This window comes from Zophobas morio, unplaced genomic scaffold (assembly GCF_036711695.1).
Source record: "Zophobas morio isolate AGI-343-1 ecotype UQ-CSIRO unplaced genomic scaffold, CSIRO_AGI_Zmor_V1 ptg000021l, whole genome shotgun sequence".
NCBI classification, from domain to species: domain Eukaryota; kingdom Metazoa; phylum Arthropoda; class Insecta; order Coleoptera; family Tenebrionidae; genus Zophobas; species Zophobas morio.
The window spans coordinates 2,008,470-2,031,217 of NW_026972126.1; the positions used below are offsets into that span (position 1 = coordinate 2,008,470).

At 33.7% G+C, this 22,748-nt stretch overlaps 2 protein-coding genes across 9 annotated transcripts in view; one reads left to right on the plus strand and one right to left on the minus strand.

Annotated features, from left to right (window-relative positions):
• LOC135131903 (protein split ends-like) overlaps nucleotides 1-22,748 on the minus strand; it is a 139,427-nt gene that overhangs the window by 44,243 nt on the left and 72,436 nt on the right. For 4 of the 5 annotated variants that reach the window (XM_064059762.1, XM_064059760.1, XM_064059763.1 and 1 more), the window contains 3 exons: nucleotides 19,258-19,623; nucleotides 10,414-11,376; nucleotides 770-1,309 (listed from right to left, as the gene is read on the minus strand). In XM_064059762.1, the coding sequence (XP_063915832.1) occupies nucleotides 770-1,309; nucleotides 10,414-11,376; nucleotides 19,258-19,623 (1,869 nt within the window). The remainder of the gene's footprint in view (nucleotides 1-769; nucleotides 1,310-10,413; nucleotides 11,377-19,257; nucleotides 19,624-22,748) is intronic. The other variant, XM_064059765.1, reaches the window with a different exon arrangement.
• LOC135131905 (uncharacterized) lies at nucleotides 5,994-22,366 on the plus strand. 4 transcript variants are annotated; one of them, XM_064059772.1, is made up of 3 exons: nucleotides 5,994-6,083; nucleotides 6,202-6,358; nucleotides 22,051-22,366. In XM_064059772.1, exons 2-3 carry the CDS (start codon nucleotides 6,317-6,319, stop codon nucleotides 22,258-22,260), a joined length of 252 nt encoding a protein of 83 aa, XP_063915842.1. In that variant the 5' UTR covers nucleotides 5,994-6,083; nucleotides 6,202-6,316; the 3' UTR covers nucleotides 22,261-22,366. The 4 variants fall into 4 exon arrangements, with proteins under 4 accessions (XP_063915842.1, XP_063915841.1, XP_063915840.1 ...); XM_064059771.1 differs by lacking the exon at nucleotides 5,994-6,083 and adding an exon at nucleotides 21,847-21,987 and having other exon boundaries at nucleotides 6,349-6,358; XM_064059770.1 differs by lacking the exons at nucleotides 5,994-6,083; nucleotides 6,202-6,358 and adding exons at nucleotides 20,681-20,756; nucleotides 21,847-21,987.

Here is a 22,748-nt window from a genome sequence, read left to right on the forward strand (position 1 = left end):
AAGACATCCTTTACCAACGAGGTCGGCTTTAAAAACCTTTGAAATGACAACATGAATTTTGTTGAAGGAATGAACAAAATGAACGAAAAAAGTTCACAATAACCTTAAATTGTGTGCAAAATTCCAAAGCAATCGATCTTTTTAGTTTCCAAGACAAATTGCAAAATTTTGCCGTCACAATTTTGAGTTGTTTGATTATACTTTTGGATTGAGAGAAAGTTCTGTCTGAATTAATTTGGGCCATTTTTTCTTTGAACAATTTTTATATTTTTTTCTAATATCCAGATGTTTAAAGTAAAAGCTAACTGGATTAATAAACTACATGTATGAAAGTATAATTACATACATTATAAAATTTAGGTATGATAAACCCAGCAAAATTTTTAAATGACGTCATCAAATTATTCATGGAGATCAACAAGGAAATTTTGATCAGTGTTCAAACACTACACGTATCGTAACACTTAAAGTACATCCAAAATTCAACAGCATTGGTTCAGTAGTGTCAGAGACTATGTGTCTAATTACATCTCTAACAGGCAGACCGACGAAAATGGGAAAGCGACATATGCGCATTGTACAAGTCACAAAACCTTAAAAAACATGAAATTCATTTCGACTATCAAATGGATCCTACTTTTATAATATACTTCTCTAGCTTACGCTCGAAAAATAATAGAATGCAATTTCACCAATTGAGACCTTCATTACAAGCTATGAAGAAAAAAGAACATTTGAACCTCTACTATGATCTGAGACCTACAAAAACCTCACCTCCATCACTTTCCGATGATCCCTATTTGCTTCTATGATCACATCACTAGTTGTCGAATTCTCCAGCAGGTCTAGCTTTAATCGTTTCTTCGGGCTGATCAGTTCGTCGCCTGAACTGGGGCACTCCTCCAGCTGTTCCAAGAGATGCACGCGTTCTTTCTGGAGATTTCGGATGTCTGGTTGAACGAACGACGTGTTCGTGTGATCGGCGACCACAGCCGGTGCAGTCCTAGTTTCTACAGGTTCGGTATGTGTAGGGCTGTTGTAAGGATATTCGTGTTCGTATCCGTCCTCGTGTGAAGCAGCGGAACCTTGACTGTATTCGTCGTAGTTGCGAAAGTGGCGTTCCGGTCCATATTCGCCCGTTTGATCGTAGTATTCGGCAAAACGGGCTATCCGGGAACGGGAGCCGCTTCCTCTAGGTGTTACGGAACCTGGTGTTCCGGGGGATGGTATAGCAGATGTGACTTGGCTTGCTGTCGCGCTTGACCTACTGCTGTAGGAGGATGTGCGAGGTCTTGTTGGGGTATCATATCTGCAACAAAGAATGATACGGTCAACATCTCACAAACTTGTTTGAAGCAGAAATCCTCAGTACTATGACATCTATGTATTGTCCTATAGGTTTTAGGTGTCGCTGCTGTCGTTTTACTCAACAAATTCAATTTGTGCAACAAGTGGTTGTAAAAAAATCCAGTCTTTCCTGAACTAAGTATCACTTATAAGATTATCCTGAACGGGAATGAATTCCATTTACTTCAATTTATGCAACTTGAAAAACAACAATTTCGATTACACGTGAATGAGTATATGCCTTTGTCGTTATAAGTTATGTGTAATTTAAAAGATTATCGAATCAGCAAACCACCATCACAACAACTTTTAATTCATAATAATCAAAATTTGTAAGAAATGCTACAAGAGACAGGTGTAAGCTTTTCTCTTCACACATGATGACAACGCATTACATGATAAACATACTTTTACCTCATATTTCACAAAATACTATTTGTAACTTTGTAAAATAGTCAATATACATGAATCATCTGGCATAAGTTTATTATTATTAATGAATATAAAATTGGTTGAATTTGTTTCCTGTTTGATGTTTCTCCGTTACATGTTGAATATCATCATTCAGTATTATAAAATTGAACATAAACAAATTCAAAACAAGACCTCGTCGTGGCGTTTTTACGAATCACGTTGTCTACACAACCATGAAACACTCACCATACATCAAAATCATATCTTGTGTTTTCGTTGTTTGAATACACTCTGTGTCATTTCTCATGAAATGTCAGCTTTAAGTAATATCCGTTCGCAAAACTCCCGCACTGTCAGTGTCAGATTTGGAAAAAATGACCTGAGTGTACTCAGTGGTGAGATGCGAAAAACCTGTACAATATGTTGCAAAATTGCAATCTAGTGACAAATTAGTGACTAAAATAACTTGTCAAATAAAAATGTCAAAAGCACATTAATTGAAGATTTTTATCAATTCAAGTAAAGAAAGAGTATGACACACGAACGACAACGAAAGCTTTTTTTGAATTATATATATTTTTGACCTTACTGTCCACTTCTACGCTTCTGGTGCTACAATTTGTTTGAATTACTGACAAGTTCTTTAAACACATTGAACACTTCAGCAACTCAAAAAGGTAAAATAGTTAATAAACATTTGATTTTTCATTCATTAATATTGAAAATTTGAAATTTAAGGCGGTAATCATATAAACTTAAAAATCTTTTAGGGGATTATTTCTCATACCAACAGAATGTCATTCTGACAGTGCGGGAGTTTTGCGAACGGATATTATGACAGTATCTGACACTGCGTCAACGTTGTTACACGAAACGATAACTAAGTTTTTTTTTTAATAGTTTGAAATTTCAAATATGGTTTTGAAATTGTATTTCTGCTTGTGTCTTGAATTATTTAGGCGTGGAGCTTCTCGTGAAAAACCCTGTAACCCTGTATATATTATTTAATTTCATAAAATCTCGATAAACTTAACTACGCCAAATGATGAGGGGACGTCATCAAATTGTTTATCGGGATTAGATAAATTCTGGTTCGCGTTTTACCATTGTGGAATAAAAATCGACACATACGACAGACGAAAACACACTCCAGGGGTCATGAAATGTCGAAAAAACATAAGAGTAGCCGTTCGTTAGATCGAGATCGAGAGAGTAATAAAAACACGATCAAATACAGTCATGGATTTTTAAAAGTTTGTCTGTGATCGTTGCAGTTTCAACTCAAACTTTCAAATTGACGGTGATCTGATAAGACGAAAATTCTATCAAAGATAGACTTTAAACGGAGAAATAGGAAACCTATTTATGTATGTTTTCGTAGTCTAGGGGTCATAAAGAGAAGAAAAAATGAAAGTAGCCATTCGTCCGATGGGGTCTATTACAATACTACCTACTCGGAAAGTAAAATCACATTCGCATAGACAAAATGATAACTTCAAACGATAGCAAAAAAAAAGGATAAAATTTGAGTAGTGATTCTAAAATTGCACAATGATTTCAACGTGGATATAATTAGTAATTTAAAATACTTATTAATCGCACAAGTTATATTCTCAGGCGGACAACAGAAATTTTATAACTGAATATTGAAAAGCATTTCTTTTTAATCGTTATTTATCTTAGTGCTGAAAATGAGCTATAGCATCACGAACGGGAACAGAATGCGAGACGCTGATCAAGCGCTGTGTGTATCCCCATTTTTGCAGAAGTGACTATACAACGTCTTTTGGGTTGCTTTTTATTAAATTTTAGTAATATTAACAATAATAAATCAAATGATTGTAACTAGAATGATGTCACGCTTGAGTTGGGGGACTATCTAGCACCTTTCTATAGAAATTTTTTGTTGTAAGAAAATAATTTTCGGCATTTCAAATTTTAATGGCAGAAGTTAGAAATGTTGCAACTTCATAATATGATTTCTAAATAACAATATATGTGGTCAATCAGCCTCAAGTGAACGTCAGTCTCACGCACGGTCAGACAAACCGTTTAGTCAATGAATCAGTTTATACAACGTGAAGAAAAAAATTCATGGCTCACTTTTGTCTAAAAACATCCTGAACGGTTTATACGTATATTTTTTGTTCTGTGAATCCCCGACGCGGCGGCGATATATTGAAACCTTAGTTTTATGTGTAAATAGCAATATAATATTAGGAGTTCACATTCGTGTTTATAATTTATGGAAAAGTATATACTGCTTCAAATAGATTAGGTTATTGCAAAACTGGAGTTCATAAGTCTCTGCTGTGTCGATTGTGTCACCAAAATTTTGTTTGCATTCATCACTGGGATTGTATTTTTTGTATGGAAGATATTTTTCAGATATTTTTGATTGTTATGATTTCATGTATTATAACTTACACAAACGTATTAATTGACAAACACTGTATTTTTAACAGTACGCTAACGTTTAAAAAAAAGTGACATATTTATATGGTAACGTGATCCTGAAACGAGGTGCAATATTTTTTCTTAAATTTTTGCCAGTGCTATTTAGCAGTATCAAAATTAGTTTGTACGAGTATATGATTTTTCAACATTTGAAAAAACCATAAAAATGTAGTAAAAAATAAAATGGTCCTGACAAGAATTCATGTGTAGTCTCCTGGCAAATAAAAGTGGCAGACCTAACTTTTAAGACCGTAGTAGGATTACTACAAAAGTTGATTATCCTATTTATGAATAAACCACTGCACAGGAGCGAGATGATGAGTCAAGCGAAGCGGCATTGAAATTAGGGCCACATCAAGCAGAAAACAAAACAATAGAAGGATAATAAACATTATTTGACAGAAGTTCATACTTCTATTATAAATCCTATTGCGACCTCAAAAGTTAGGTCTGCCACTTCTATTTGCCAGGACTATAACAAGTGCTCCATGAAGGGTTAATCATGTGAACTACCACTGCTTTGTAGTTGCAAAAATATTTGTAAGAATTTTTTCAATGAGAATATTCCGCATGTTCTCTGCATATTCTGCACAAGTTTGATGCATTAACGTTTTTCAAAACACATCCAACAGAGTAGATCACCATCACCTCCTTTTCTAAATTTTGAACGTTGACAATATTTGTAGACGTGTAAGTGAAAAAGTTTATTGGAAATTATAATCTTTGCTATTAAGTGTATAAGGGTTTCAAAACCTTGACCATATAGTTAGTATACAATTATACAATTTATACAATTTATACAAATTATACCATCCTATATGTATATACAGTAGTGGTCATTTCTACGGAACCACTCGATAAAAAGTCAAGTTGGTAGCCCTGTCATCTAGTACTTTACGCCGAACGCGGTTGGTAGCGGTAGTTGATATGGCAATCGAAACTAGCACAACACGAATGTTTCGGTTGTCCTCAGCTATGCCGCACTGTATCCCGTGCAGACTGTATGTTCTGTTCATCTATTTATTAAAATAAAATATCTACATTGACAATGGGGCCGTCTAACCTGTCAAATTTTTGACACATATGTTTTCCCCCAGAAACCCGTCAAGGTCACTTACACCAAACAAATTTTGAAAATTTACACTAGGGAGTGGTTCTGTAGAAAAGATCGCGACTTTAGATAGGTAATTTTTCCAATAAAAATTTCAACCAAATAATTGTTGGTAGCAGCTAAATACCTGTATTTAGTGTTTTTCCTGAACTAATGTTGTTGTCGAAGTCTGATCGCAACACAATAAGCAATTCGGCAATTAATTACGAATTATAACATAAAAAAAAAGTATTTCCATCGAACATTTTTAATGCGGCAATATAAGCAATTTTAATTAATGACAAATCACGCTTTTTGTTTCTCCCACGGGACTAGTTTTGGTTTTTTTGTCAGTACTATTTTTTTTTTTAAATTCTGTTTCACTTTACCATTACTGTGTGTAACTAGACGTGACGAAAATTTTTCATGGTCATTTCTATTCTTTTCTAACAGTATTTAAAAATCCAACGGTTTCTACTTGAAAAAAAAATTTTAAACAATGTCACCTTGTATCACATAACCTAGTAATTATTCTTCATCACAACATTTGGTTTATCAATTGACACTCCCATTATACTCGCTAATCTATTAGCGATCCACTGTTTTTGTTTTATTTTTCAGAATATACATATATACATACACAAAGTATTCAAGTTTAGCAGCAATATTAATATAAAGTCATAATAAGTAGCAGCAAATGTTCTCAAATACTTCTTAACCTTACTTAAACAGTTTAATTTACATTACGTTTTTCTCACTCCAGCACAACCATCAGGTACCTATTAATAGCCGGGTCTTATCTGAAAATTCATAAATGCAAGCCACACAAGGCTTGTCCATGATTGCACAAGAAAGAAACTTCACCACTGCGAAAATACATTATTTGTTTTTAGCAAACGGTTGATGGATTTGCTTTGTTCGAATAATTTGTATGGTTTATTTTATCAAAGAAAGCTTTAATCAACCAATGACTGAAATTGTGGTTAATACCCAACTTGGAAATGGTCTATGAGGCTTGCAGTGTTAGTTAGCTGGCTTCAACTGTTCTCAGTAAGTGTAACATTTTCTTGAAAAACCTATTTTCATAATTTTAGAATCAAAGTTGCTTATAATGAATAATTTATTCATAGACTTTGGCGAATAGAGTTCTATCTTGTATTCGTTTTTACCTGTAAATTTTTAAGAATTTTTAATGTTTTTCTGTAAGATCAATATTCTGTATTATTTATGCGTTGCCATAATAACAAATGGCTTGTTGTTTTCGCTTTTAAATATACTTAAAAATACATTACAATTACATCACAAATACAAAAGGCTAAAAAAAAATTAGACGTTAAGAAGCAATGAGATTATTTTAATCTGAAATACCTTAACATAACTCCGCACTGCAAAACATTCATTTAGCATCATTTTCTTGTTTATTTTCTAAAACAACATCATCCTGTAAATGATTATAATTACGATGTTCCACATATCCTTGACGTAACTTGTAATTACATGTTATTAAACACGTTTCATATCCCGTTGCCGGTGGAAATAAAAAAAAAAAAAATGTCGTATAGAAACAAACACATCTTCTGATCTTTAGACGAAGATTTTAGACTCTAATATGTTCTACAACATACAATTCATGGTTTCAAACGTACTAGAATAAAATAATTCTCTAGAAAACAGTTTTTATTTATTGATTTATAAAAGTATTTGAAAGTTTGATACACTCTAAAACAAAACCAAAGTTCAAAATAACACGAGTATTTTTTCTACTGTCATATGACAAACCGCATTCACTAGTGATAAACATGCCAATTTATTTGCCGCAGATCCTTTGTATTATCTAATGGCAAAATAAACATTATTGATACACAATATGATAATCAAGTTGACATTGGTAATCTAAATATAAAATGAATTTTTTAATTTGGCCAGTTATTGAACAGCACTTCAGTACTTTCCCTTCCTGAATAATGTAACAATAAATCCTTGCGTTTTTATGAAACCAGCATGGTAGTGATTGCAAACATTGTTTTATGGGTAAAAAGACATCGAACAATATTACTGTTATCGTGAAAACTATATTACGAGTATTTGTGCAAATATGATTTTTTAATTTTGGTAAACTAATTGATAATTGTTCAAATTAAAAAGCAATAAAACAGGAACCACCTTAATATCTACGGTCAAACTCCGGACAAATAAGTTAAAATAAAAGTATTTTGTATTGTTTTAACCTTGTATAAATGTGACATTGTCAGCTCCTTTTTAACGAGTTCTATAAAATTCCTAAACAAAAGTACATACTAGCGTCAACGTATGTTAAGAGTCAAGATTACAGTCTAAGAGTTAGCGACCGATTTACACTATATATTTCAGTGCTCATAAAGTCAGTGCATAAAATCTTTTGTACTTACAGAATAAGGTATGTCCATTCTGGCAACCGGGCGGAATAAGCAACCCCAAATTTACAAGGATTTTTTCGCCTCTGGTGGAGGTTTGGTGATGGAATTTTGTTCGACATTTAGACGTATCCTCATCAGACCACTTTACTTTGAACTATATTTATTTCACATCGTTGGAATAACACAAATATCAAAAAAATATACAACTTTTTATTACAAGTCAGTAACGATTTGGAGGAGTGGAAGTGTTTTGGCACCATTTTTCCTCACACTTTTTTTGCCTCCTTTGGGAATTAGGAGTTGCCTTTTCCGGCCGGTATCAGTTGCCAGAATGGGAATCCTTATTTAGTAGGTATGCAAGACTTCGTCCACAACAATTATTAATTAGCTCCCCATTTATGTCTACGCTATTTGATGCAATGCGTACAAATGAAACTGTTTTCTAGGTTCTAATCGAATTATGTCACTAACATATTACTCATATTTTTAAATAACATAAAGGATGTTTTATCTCCAAAAAGGGTAAATTATTTCAGAATGACACAGTTATTGTGAATTTACAAGAAGGTGTAGATGAAAACATGTTAAATTTTCTTTCAGTTTAATGCGAAATGATTAGTGACAAAACAACGTCATTTGCATCAAGATTTTCAGGAGATTCATATATTATATATCATATATAAACAGACGTGTGTTTAGCGGTTTAACCACATCTTAATGTGGTAAAAATTTAGGTTAACACCATAAGATCTCTTATATGTATATCAAGCAAATATTCAAAATTCCATTTTATATCTGTCACTTGTGTTATTCTGTTTTGGTACTTCGCTTCAAAATTTTGACAAATCGGGTGTGGGTTATTGCTACGAATCTACTTTGTCGCAAAGTTTTGTCTGCGACTTTATTCAAAAAGTTCAATCGTATTTATTAAGTGTTTTTATTTCGGCAGGAACACATTGAAGGGCCAATTTCAAGTTGATTTACCGCTAAATACGAACGAAATAAAAATATTAGTACAAACATGTGTTCTGTTGTTTAAAAAAAAAGCATATTAAAAAAACTATGTATACCATGAAAATGATATGGTAGAAGATGATTTATAAATTCATGATTTCTGGAAATGTCACTGCAGCAGGAATTTGAATAAAAGCAATGCAATACTATAGGATACGTTCAAAATACTTAAATGTGATAGCTGAAAAATCGTCTCATTGAACACTGCGACCATCAAACACATCGATCGAGTACACGTTCCACGACTATTTCTAAATAACTAAAATTTCATTCAAATTGAGTCGCAATAATTGAATAATCTTTTCATGTCCTTTCAGCCATATGTGACGATATTCCATAAGGTGTGGGGCGTAAACTCACAATTAGGCTACCACGTAATCTTTCTAGTATATTAAAAAAAATAAATAAATAAATAAAAATGAAGCTAATTGTAGGGTCAATTTGAGTGCAAATCGAAAATTTTGTACAGAGAAAAATATAAAATTTCGGCAACAGATTAAAAATGTTATTACCTGCTGAAAATATTTCATCGAAAAGTTGTTGCTAACACTTCTAAATAACAAAAAACGTTGGATTAACTATAAAACCGTAAATCGAAAAAGTCTACAAAGAAGGAAAAAACTTTCTTTCCCAAAATCAAAATTGACTTACCACTTTTACTAGTACAATATAATTAAGATATACAATTTTAAAATTAACCACTTGTTTTTAAAAGCTTACATTAGCTACACTTGTAACAAACTATGTAAACAAATGTAGAAGTCGATTTTAACCTACTTCTAATTATTGTATCGATTTGAAACTTTGCAACAATACAATAACTGGTACTATCGAGCAGTCGGGGTCCACTTTACTTTCTAAATTTTGCCATGTGTCACTAAATTTGAGTGCAATCATACTCTTGACAATTGTGATAAAAGTCGTGTGTGACATTCAAAGTTAGAAGCGTATTTTTTAAAGTATGGATAGTCAGAAATCAAAATATTACCTTCCAAGATTGAAACACAATGATTATGACGACAAGAAGTAAACAGCTGCTATGCTTTCCACCACATTTAACTGACAAAATAATATTTTTTTAATGTTCGTATCGTTTCGTATCTGATGTACTTGCATTCATTATTTATGTTTTTTCGTGTCCTACTTTTTGTTATATTGCCTGAATAAAGCAAGTCTTCTTTTTTCTGACGTCAACAGCACGAATACATTAAATTTATTTGCATATTTAAAATGTATTTATTACAACTTTTTTGGTGGCAAAACTTGAACTGTTACATTCAAATTCCGTGTTATTTAACTGTAATGTATGGTCCAGTATGAAGTTTTGGATGTACGTTTTGACGGCCATGGAACTACAAGCTTTTACAGATAGACCAACATTATGTAACTTGGTACACGTGATCTTCATTTAATTTTGTTGTTGTTTAAGGTTAAATATGTTAATCTTTTGCAAAACTACCAAATAATTCTTATTTTTACACAAAAAATTATTTTATTCATATAATGAAAGACTCCACTGAAAAAATAATTATATTTCATGTCTTTTAAATATTTATTTCTTGCTTGTTTGTCTTTGTAAAAAACATTTGCAGCAATTCTTGAGGAACCTAGTATTTAACAATCAAACACGGTTCAACCGTAAGTATTAGTTTTAAGTATATCGAATTTTTTAATTTGACCGAAGTCCGTATGTACCTGGAAAATCTGTTGGTGGTAGCATCGAAGGTTCTAGAGACTGAATCCCTCCTCTCCTCAAACCCTGTTCTATCGAGTACGGTTCCTTGTTTCTCTAAATGTTCGAAGAACGATTCCTGGCACTCCCTGCTGGCAAAATCAACCTGAATTTTGCTCCCCTTGACACTAAACCCCCTCATTTTATTCACTGCCAATTGCGCCCCCACCACTTGCTCGTAAAAAATGAGCGCCTGTCCCTTATCCCTATCGACATGCACTTTGCTGATCGAACCGAACGGCTCGAAATGTATCCTCAGGTACTTTTCATTGACGTCGACTACACCGTCGACCCACACACAATTCGTCGGCATCGACTTCCCGAAACCTAATTTAATTCGATTATTACCTAAATGTTCACCGTCCATCGCACGAATCGCTTTCACTACACTCACTATGTCCGAGTACTGACAAAACGCGTATGAACCCACAGCCCCTTGTTTCTTAATGTCAATTTCAATAATTTCGCCGAAAAGATCGAAATGTTTCCTGAGATCAGATGCGGTAACGTCCTTCTCCAGGTTACCGATGAAAAGAGTCCGCGTCGCCTTCGGGTGGAACTCGTCGATTTCGGCCTCGTACGGCCGTAGGTCGTTGTCTTCGACGTCGTAGCCTTGGTAGGGCTCCACCTCGATCTTGCACCCGAAAAACAGCTTGTCGTAGCTGACCTCCAGGGCTTTCTCCACGTCCTCCGGCTTCTTGAAGCAGACGATGGCATAGCGCTCCGAACCCTGGCCTACCACCTTCACCCAAGTCACCTTGCCGTGTTTTTTGTACTCGTGGAAAAGGCCGTCCTTCAACGACGTGTCGGACGACCGAGGGGGAAGGTTTTTCACGCGGATGGCCACAGGACGCTTCTCGCTGCTCGAACTCGTGTCCCGCGACGTTGATGAACTCGACGAACTGCTGCTGCTCCTGGATCTCGACCTGCAATTAAAAAATTGCCTAATTCTGTTGTATAATTTGATTTATGATTTAAACTGCTATGCCCATTGATTCAATGGTCAGCAGGTGTTTTTTTTTTTTTCTTATACCCTAACATGTGTACCATAAATATCCCCACATCAGTATTCTGAGAAATTGTTAATAACACTTTTCCTCCACAATATGTATATTAATTTTTTGCTATATTTGTCCGAATTTTCTATTTTAGAGCATCAACGTAAAATACTAACAGAAATAGTGTGCTATCTTAACTTGTATATACTAGTCTGTACAAGTTTCGGTATAGTTTCTACTTTACAACGTCTAAGCCACATTTGCCTTTCTTTGCGTTTAAACCAATCACAATAAAAAGACTCATAGATATACGATTATACGGGTAGATATGAAGGATAGGTGGATTATTCAAATTGAATTTAAGTTTACAATTAATCCGAACAAACAAAATATTACGTCCACAAGAGAAAAAACGGACTACTACTTCGGTTTTAAAATTAAAAATCAAGAAAATTCTTGGGTATCCGACACAACTGTGCACGTTGTGCTGTTACTCAAGAAACTGATCGAATGGTAAGAACACTGCTACAGTTTGCAGTTTCCATGATTGCGTCTGTCAATAAGAGACCATAAAACGGACTGCTACCTTGGCTACATCAAAATCTTCAGTCTAGTTATTCTAGATTACCCAGTCCGCTGTTCCAGTAGTAACATATTCCAACATTCTGAGACAAGAAAAATATTAAAAAGTGCGATAAATGTTTACAATTCGAAAAAAAAACACACCTCAGGTATAGCTCGGTTAAATAGACAACTTGGTTCGAAATGTGAATTCATGAAGAGTCCAAGCAAATCCACATAGTTTAGCATACCGCAGTCGTTAAGATGTTAAGATTCCCAATTAAAGAGAATGTTTTCTTTTGTGAAAATATTGACAATTTAATGCTTGTACTAGACTGAACACAATCCAGAACAACCGCGTTTTTTCCGATTCTTCGAAAATGCGTTTAAAAGCTTTTTCTGAACATCTAAAATATTGACCCTATTTAAAAAAATATGAGGTCTTCTTAGCAAAAGGAATCGTAGAAATTGTACATATACGGTACTTCGGTCCTCATTTAATTTCAGTGGTAATTCTGCTTAATTTACAATTTGGTTAGGCGAAGCATTGTTGTTTGATGTGTGAGTTGAACAGCTATGCAAGAAATCATCATATTCTTAAACGATGACCAGGAAGTGGGCAGCATTATTGTAGAACCAAATTAAGATATAAAATTTGAATGGACCCCTAAGCGACTTTTAGAATGTACCAGTAATGTAATACAAAATTTGAAAACTATGTATAGACACATTGTCGGTGAACTCTTTAGAGATTATTGTAAATCAAATTGTAATGGGACCCTTAAAATACACTTCTTAGATCTCCATCGAATCTGGGTGACGTTAGTGGTGAGCACGGAGAATAGTTTCATAAAGACGTCCAAGATCTTGTCGTCATTACCAAAAACAGATACTAAGGAAAGTGGTATAGCGAAATGATTGCCCATTACTACTCGGCATCATATGATGAAAAAAACATTACCGTCTTTTATTCGTTAATTAACTTCAATTTATTTATTTTTTAATATGTGCTGGAATTTGTTTTTAATTGTAACAAAAATTAGACTATAAAATACATGAATATGTAACGGAAATACAAAAGGTTAAAACATTGTGGTTCTGTGTTATCATTCACGACAATTTTGGTTGTAATAAATAAATCAAAAAAATAAAAAGAACACGTAGGATTTGCATTGCATCCAGTAAGAAACCCAATATAAATAAAGCACTAAAAAGAGGCACAGTTATAGATTAGGAAAAAGATAAAAGCCATGTTCGTGTTGCAATAACGGAAAACCAATTACGATATTTTGCGGAAAGTATATTAAATCGTCATTGCAAAAGGCGGTGGGGTAAAAAATCCAAAAAATTCAAAGTTCTATATGCACGCAATCCACAGAGGTAAAAATTTTGTTAAATTGTATTAATACACCATGCAAGAAATATTATGTTCAACCCAACTGAAAACCCAAGGATGATAAAAATTATAAAAAAGACGAATTTCCTAACTTCATTCAAGTATCAAAAGATCGTTTCAACTCTATAACGCAACAAAATGGAAAGGCCGTTTAAGATCGGATTTTATGTATATCCATGGCACCAAATAAACACACCACATTAGCTTCTTATCTACAATAAGTTCTAGTACAAAAAAAATTTTTGGAAGATGACAATATCAACCTCTGGTAGATTTTTAAACTCGCCTGAAACAGTCATAATTATGTCCAACAATTTATATGGAGGAATATTATAATACACATTCAAGTAACTGTGAGATAAGGTTGACGACTCGATATTAAACAGAACATTTCTAAAATACAAAAACAAATAAAAATGTAATTACCACTTTGAGGGTTAAAAAAACAACTATAGTACATTGATTTTCTGAAATCAAAGTCAATTTACTGTAAAAAAAAAAGTTTTATAACTCATTATGTGATCATCGCGTCCACATCCATAAATACCCGACATATTTGTTATTTTCTTCACAAGCGTAGCGCATTGAAACTCGATTTTACAAATTAAACTAAAATTTAATAATTCAACGATTTTTGTGGCAAACTATATTTCCTACCTTCCTCATAGTTTTCTATTGACAGTTATTTAACTATTATTCAGAACATTTTCATCTGATACAACCCCAGCCCAAACAAACCCACTTTTAATTTTATTTGCTGGAAAATGAGAACCAATTTTCCAAAGAGTATTTGTAAGTTAACGTTGGAATCATGGTAGAATTTAAAAAATATGTAGGTCTGGATTAATAATAATACAGAAAAAGGCATGCTGCGCATTTTATTCGAAATGTATCTAACTGCAAGTTCATTTTTTTGTAAAGAATGGAAACACAAATTTGGTTAAGACTTGAAGTTTTGTAATTTCGAAGTACATAACACGTATTTTGAGCTGTGAAACGTCAAGAAGACATGGATTACAATTTCTTTTAGTCAAGTGTCACTCGAAGATTGTACGATAAAGGGTTTAAATTTTTTGCAAATTACAACAAAACATACAGGATCACGAAAACAGGTCAAACAATAGAATGAAAACCATATTTGCACTCTATTGATCTCAGCTTAAATGAAATTAAGAAGTAGCATAGGTGAAGTAGACAAAACTTAACGTAAAAGTGGATTCGCAACAATACTTAGCTTACGCTACTGATTTATACCGCTAAAGAATTAGTAACTCGAAAGCTAGACAACTCAATGTAGGCTGCAGTTTCGACCTCCTTCGGTCTCATTAGTGCAGTACATTTTAACGGTACCAACTATATGAAGGTTTTCTGTAAGAAAGGGGTGACACCAGTGTTGGTAATCCAGATTTTGGTGGGGTTTTGTCCGGGAAGTAGCTGTTTCCAACCACTGGTTTCGTTCAATTAATAAGTGTTCAATATTTGCGACAAAAATGTAACCTACCATTTTATATCTCACTAATGTTGGTCAGCGTCCCTAAAGCTACAGCCCCACTGAAGAACTCTCATGACAGTTCTGTATGTATTAATTGACATTCCATATCCAGAGTTCTATCATTACAATTAAATGAGATATTACAGTGAAACATGTAAACGCACTTTTCGGAGGTCGCATTTCGAAACTTGTTCGTGTTGTGGGAGTAGCTCTCATGACTCAGGTAAATGCAGTTTTGCTTATCCACTTGAGAGGTGGCCCGACCACAATTGTACGGACTTATTTCGGAAATATTTATCTCAAGTGGACACGTAGCTTTAAGCATATAAGGTAAATAGTCCCGAATGCTAGACAATCACTGAAAGGTATGTACTGTACTGATGAACGCAAAGGAGGTCTAAAATAGTAACTGTAGTCTACAGCTTTTATTGCGCTGCCTAACATTCCCAGTTAGTAGTAGTTCTTTAGTGACAGCTATACTTGCCCAGAACCGCATGAGTTTATCCTTCTCTATACCATAAAAAATCAGAGCGATCACTTCCTTCACGATAACGGCAGTCTATACGTCCATTTCAACATTTCTAATGTAGAAACAGGGGTAAACGACAATATCCTACTTCAAATACACAAACAATGTATATAACGACCACAACTAATTTTAGTTGAGGTATTAAGTATTGAACTGCAAACTCGTTCAATAAGTTCAAAGATCATCATACTGAACATACCCAAAACAATGAAATAGTTCATTAAAAAAAATGGTCGAAGATTATTTCGACGCAACTCCCCTCGCCCCTGAGGTACATTTCGTCCAACAAATCCTGTTTGTTCGAAAAATTATAAAATTAGATTTTGCGAAATGTTTCTTTTTTTTGTATACAGAAAAAACAATATTGATAATACTAGTCACAGTGTAATATAAAAAAAAAAAGGGTCATGTTGGGGATTGACTTGGCGCCACGGAGCTCCTTGGCCGGGTGTGGCTCGTAAAACGTGTGATTTTTTTTTACGAAAATTTAGATGACTAGGGGAAAACTCCAAACATTTATACACCACAAGTGTGGGAGTATATTATTGCATAACATTTAAATAATTTTAATACAGACACATTTGATATGACGTCATCAAATTATTGATGCGGATGATTATTAAAATTTTGGTTAGTTTTACCATCTACATGATATTCCTAATATACATACAAAATTTAACACAAATGACAGATAAATGGAAACGAGAGGCCACTTTTCTTGTACTCTGGGACTCATGAAACGTAGAGAAAATTAGAAACTAGCTAGTCGTCCGATGACCCTATTCCAATACTTCCTTCGTTTACGATCGGGAAGTAGAAAACAGCTAATTTTTTCTAATATTTAGCAAATAGTACGAATTTTCCCAATTTTCTTTATGAAGTGTTAAATCAACACAAAAAAAGTACTAAGATTTTCTCATTTAACCTACCTAGTATCTTCTACTATTTCCAATATTGCACCAAGAAGAACAACACTGCACATTCCAATGCATGAATTTAATACTTAAACCCGTGGTCACTCTTCCTTTACGTAACACATAAAAGCACTAAGGAAACTATCTTTTTTATGTATAGATATGTGACAACGTAAATGGTAGTACGAAATACCAAGGTATTATCATACACGTGTATTGCAAACACGACGAATACTGATAGTGAACGTATTTGAATCGTCTGAATCATAAGTTCTATGATCATTATCAGTTCTGGAGTATTTTATATAAAATTTTATCAACAAGATAGAATATATAGCTGTTTTATTTCAGGAATACTTGTAGTTAAAAAAAAGTACCACACGGTTAACCAAATTTTCGATCTAGTTCAAGCGTCGTGTTTAGTGCTACCTTATCGAAAGAAATTATAACGGAATTGTCAAATTACACTTGCGTATTGGTAATGTGGTCTACTGTAAACGCTATTGGAACAATAAGTTAGAAATATTGATTTGACTTTAAAGACACACGGTGAAATAACTACGTAATTTCATTACGGGTTTACAGTTTTATTCTGTTTAAAAAAGAAAAACATTTTCAAAAAATCAATGCGCTTTTAGAAGTTTAGAAAGCAAGTGTAAAGAATTTGCAAAATGGGTGTTCCAATCATGATAGCTTATCAATGATTGGAACATCCACTACATTTCTAGACACATAAAGTAACATCAATACAATGTTTATAGAGTTGGATTGCTTAATTTTTGTGGGTGGGTAATTTCCGGTATGTATAAAATAGGATAGGTAATAATAAATCTCATGCATCATCCTTTCAAAGACTACAAAACTTGAATAAAAAATTGCAAATTTAAACTGAGAAATCAGGTTTTTCCATCTACCCACGCCCCAGTGTTCGTTTTCACAAAAAGCAGCCTTACGAATACCGATGATGAGATGATGTTGTTTTCCTCTTAACGCTTGAACGGTGGTTTAAAACTTACGAAAATTGGGACTGTAACAAGCTTGAGCATACAATTGTTGCTGCAATCACGAATTTACCAGAACTAATTAACGATCGTTGAAGGCAATGAATCATTCAAAGCAGGTGTTTTATCGCAAAAACAGTAGCAAGGATATTTAAAAATTATCGGTTCGTGACTTTAAAGCCAAGTAATTCCAGAGTAGCAAGTTTATACACACAGTTGCATCTGCAAATGCTAATAACACCAAAAATCAAATTAAAACTACAATAATGATTGAGTTGATTAAGGTACAACCTATTGTTAAACCGGTAGTCTCATATTACAAATTTATATCCTCAACTTGCAATATTAACTTGTCTAAAATAAATTTTGAACGTGTTTTGTTGAGAGTACTTTTAGATTAAAAGAAATTACAACACATGTATTATACATACTTAACCACATCTTGTTCTGGTTTAGGCAGTGGCGGCTCGTGACTGTCTGATGTGGTGAGGCGATGATAGAAATTTGACAATAACATTAATTATAATATTAATAATCAAATTAATTAAATTAATGTGACTAATGCATATCACTTGGTCTTACTAATTAGTAATGATAGAAGTCTTTTTTTTCGGGTCAGTGGTAGGTCCTAATAATAATAATAATAATAATAATAACACCCATAACACATTTAATCAGCAATGTTTTTACAAGTCAAAATTTTGTTCAAACTAGGACTTTCTTGGAGGGATTCGGGAATAGTTGTTGTGTTCCTTTGTAAAGGTTTTAGGCCCATGAAATTTTTAATGTGTACTTTGGAACTTTCATGTAACTTTGCACTTCGGATGAAATTATTTAAATCGTTATATCCCGGGACGTCAAATATTACGGCAGAGCCATTTATATGTTTCGTACCAAGTTGATTTAAAAGACTTGGAGTACTGACGATTCTGTCGCTTATCAATGGAAGTTACATGAATTAACGGTTTTGACTGCTCGATATTTAGCAAAATTTGCCGACGTTCTAGCTCGGTTCGCCGTGAAAACGACGAAGGAACATGACGATATTGGTACTCGGGATTCATTTTTTACTCACCTGTAACTATGAAAGAGACAAAAGCACGAAACATCAACACGCGGGCTTTTACTCACGTTCATGCTAATTACCCACGCACCCCGCAATGCCCGCAACCCTTCCGTTCTGTAAAATAAATGGGAAAATGGTTTAATAAGTACTCCGAAAATAGCCGAGAAGCACCGAAGATATCGCCTCAGTTCCGTGCGAACGCATGTATAGGAGTATAGGACCTGAGCCATGGAAATCCGTGTCTGTGATTGGGCTTCGCTGGTTCAAGTGAACCGACGTTCTGGCCGCTTCAGTTAAAGAACTAGGAGCATAAATCGTACGGTATTCAACCGAAATTGTCAGCAGAAAGCGTAAAAAATAAAAAATCATCTACAGATTTGCCATTTCAACATATTTTTGTAACTGAAAATGCATTGAAAGCTCATTTTTAATTACAAATTAACTCAATCTGTTCTTAAGATATATGCTGTGAGGCGCCACCTCACTTGCCTCATCTGACGAGCCGCCACTGGGTTTAGGAAAAAGTAATTTTAACTTGTTGAGTTGGTGTTAAGGTATTATTTAATATTCTGTGTAATGTGTTCAGAAAAACAATAAAAGAGACTGATTGAACAGTGAAGCACAAGTAGTTTAGCATCTCATTTTTCAGTAAAGTATTTCATAATTTCTCGAGACGATGTAATAAATTTATTTGAGGCGGAGTCTACCAACGTATTAAACGGTGTCATTATGTTTAAATATGATTATAGTAACACCTGAACGACTTGTCTACTAAAGGACTACATTATTTTAGAAATATGATTCTATTACATAACTAACTGCAACTTGTGGTCAATTTAAGAAAACTCACCTGGAGGGTGACCTGCTGGATGTGCTGCCCGATGGCGAAGGCGACCTACTTCCGGATCTTGATTTCGCTTTTTTCTTTGTACTTTGGTCGGACGACCGCCTCTCGTTGCTATCCGAAGGTGTCGATACATACCCTGTTTCGTTTTGACTATTGTACCTTGTAGAGTCGTATGACCAAGAATTATTGAGAGTCCTATGAGATCGATCCATGATCGCATTGTAGGGGCCATTTCTGTAACTTCGTTCCCTATTACGTCCCCTACAATTATCATGGTAGTTCGTTCGACGGATAAATTCACCTTCGGTTACCCTGTTGTTGGGTCTTTCGTAGAAGCGGTCGCCGAAATTCGCATGTTCTTCTGTCGACCTAAGAGAAAACAACAACATTAATAACACTGAAAACGACATTTTCTAAAACCTGCGACTTGCAAGTACCGAAATGAAACTGCAATGTGGGCCGCTTCGTTATTACTTCCAGTTCTGCCTTTTTTGTTTATGCATAAATAAAAAATGTAAAACAAGTCGTTCATTTCGGTGATCTGGTATGGTAGTCGTAAAAATGCCAAACTATCCCTAATGGAATCTGAAATAATGAGACAAATCATCTAAATAATTTTTCATCTGTAAAAATGCAGACAAGAACTCGGTATTATTTTCTTATTAAAATACATTCTTGAAACACGTATAAAATATCAGATAATTACTTTTTAAACAGAGCCAAGATGTTAAATTAGCAGTCGTTCTGCATGTCGGTAGCCACATTTACACAAGAAAAACGCCTCTTTCGATGCTAAAAAACTCAATCAACTAAAGGCAAGTGCATCTATGGTATGATCTTGAGTTTATGAACTTATTTGTAGTGAGTGATCGATCAGTAAAACAAACGCTACTGCTGTTTTCACAATAAACATTTTAAACGCAATATAAGACGGTAATTTAGCTGGGTGAGAACGATTACTTCTTAGATTTAGAATCATTGAATATTATTTCGTTCAACCAACGGATGCATATACGTTATTATTCAATTTTTTCCTGGGACTCACTCTCATTGTTGAATAGCGTGACGCCAAAATGAAAATAACTCGAAAAAATACTTCGCCCTATTTATACACATATTTATTTAGTCGAAGTGTAAATATTTGATATTTTTGGCACAGTTTATCAAACTGCGGCATTCCCCACAAGTTTCCACATCCCCACGTCATACATAATAAAATATTTATCATTTCAACTTACACTACGATAAAATTTGTAATCAGTGCGTGAACCACATATAGTAAAATTTTGATGCAGAATAATATGAACTACCATCAATTTTATCATTTATTTAAGCATTCAAGCTACGCAAGAAAGTGACACTGTGACAATAATAAATGTGCAAAGTTTTAAGTTGCCCAACTTGGGATTAAAGCCTGAGTGCTAACTTCAGTAGGAAAGCACTTAACAGGATTCATGCGATTGTTAAGAAAGATGAATGTACCCTAAGAATGTTAAATTTTGGTCAGTAATAAATTGTATAAGCACTAATAACACATGTGTATTCATGGTATAGAACTTATTGCATTATGTCTATACAGTATTTTATTCTAACAGTTATATTTTGGACTAAATGGAACGTAAAAGTGATTATATTAGGTTATTAAGGATAAAATCGCTTATCAATACAGGACAACTAAGAAGAAGGGGTTACTGTCGTTTGTCAATTTTCTATAAATTAAACTATACTTATTAGACGCAATAATATAAATTTAAAAACTAAAAATAAAAATAAAATGAACAGATCAAAATTAGCTTAATCCAAAAACGAAGCCTTCTGAAATTTTGCTTTTGTTTGGAAACTGTTGATTTTCTTATCACGCATCGTTTTTAAATAATAAATGAAGAAATGTGTTCTTTATTTCTAAATGTTATAGTTTACAAACAGACTAACCGAAGGATTGTGTTGTGACACAAAGAATATCAATTAACACGTTGTTAATTTTTACGGGGATAAATTCTATGCAGCATTTAACAAGTAAAATGTTCCAACAATAATTAAGTTTTTGTTAATAACAATAAATGCTCACCTGTGTATATTTCCTGTCTTACATTAACATCACCAACGCTTTGATCATTCAAAAACAAACGACATGTGTTCGCGAATGTTAAATCTATCAAAGAATACACATTACGAAATATGATATTCGCTGATTATAATGGAAGATTTTAATGATGGACGACAAGAATAACGAATAACTTACATTAAAAGGTATATTAGTAAATAATACCGTGTTTTTTTGTGGGATAGATTAACCTTGTGAGAAAAAACTTCTGATTTGTTAAACTGATAAGTTTTTTAATCTACACCGTTAATTTATTTTTCATGCCGGTTTGCCACCACTACATTGTTATAAATGCACCAAAGTAGTAATTATATAATTTTTTACCCAATTAATATATGGACAATAATAATTTCAGATAATTGCGATTATAAAAATAATAATAACGCCACCGTATCTATACAGCTTTGTAGCGTTCATCGTCCGTCAAAAATTCGTATTCTAATTAAGTTCAATTACAACTTATTTTTCGGATAATTTTGTTCTTACAGATATAATTACTTAATTAGATATCCCACCAAAAAATTGTATATTGCTATAAAAGCCTGTGAAAATTCGAATAAAGCATTCCATTCACAATGACGACCAAAACGTTACTCGTTTGTGCTGTAACCTTTTTAGCTCTATGCCTGGTAAGATATTTAAAAAATATATTAGACCTAAATTTGCACTGTTAATTTTTTTTTATATTTCAGTCGCATACTAATGCAACGCCTCAATCTTCTTCCGGAACCGGACAGGCAGGAGGAGGAGGACAGGGAGAAGCTGGTGCGGGTGGTAATTTTGGCGCCGGCGGTGGATTTAACGTTGGAGGAGGGTTCGGCGGAGGATTCGGAGGAAAAGCTGGTGGTGGTGCTGCTGGTGGTGCCGATGGTGGTGCTAAAGGAGGCGGCGGTCAACGCTAGGATAATAGAATCTACTTCTTGTATCATTAATGGCTGGCAATAAATCAGGAATAAAATGTGTAAGATAAGCACTTTGGTCTATCTTATTGCAAGTGTTGATAAAAATATCCTCACTGAAGACGATTGCCAAAAATCTGTAAATTTGAAATACAAACAATTGTTTTTCAATTTACAAGTAAGTACGAATTATTATAATCTTCCATTATTCAATCATACTTTCTTCAGTTCAAAGGGTTTTTGAATAACTTGAGTGACCACAATTTTCAGAGAAATTAATTCATAGTTTTACATTTAGTAATTGACCATTTGACTTGTTACTATTAAAGCAGGCACTTTTTTGCTAGGCATATTATTTAATTTCAAAAATTTATTATGCAAAAATTAGAATTCCAACATTTTCCGATCAAAAAAAAAATATTTTTTTTTAAATGTAAATACGAAAATTTTTCTTTAACAACTCTCGGAACTCGGTAGTCTGCAGTTACGTT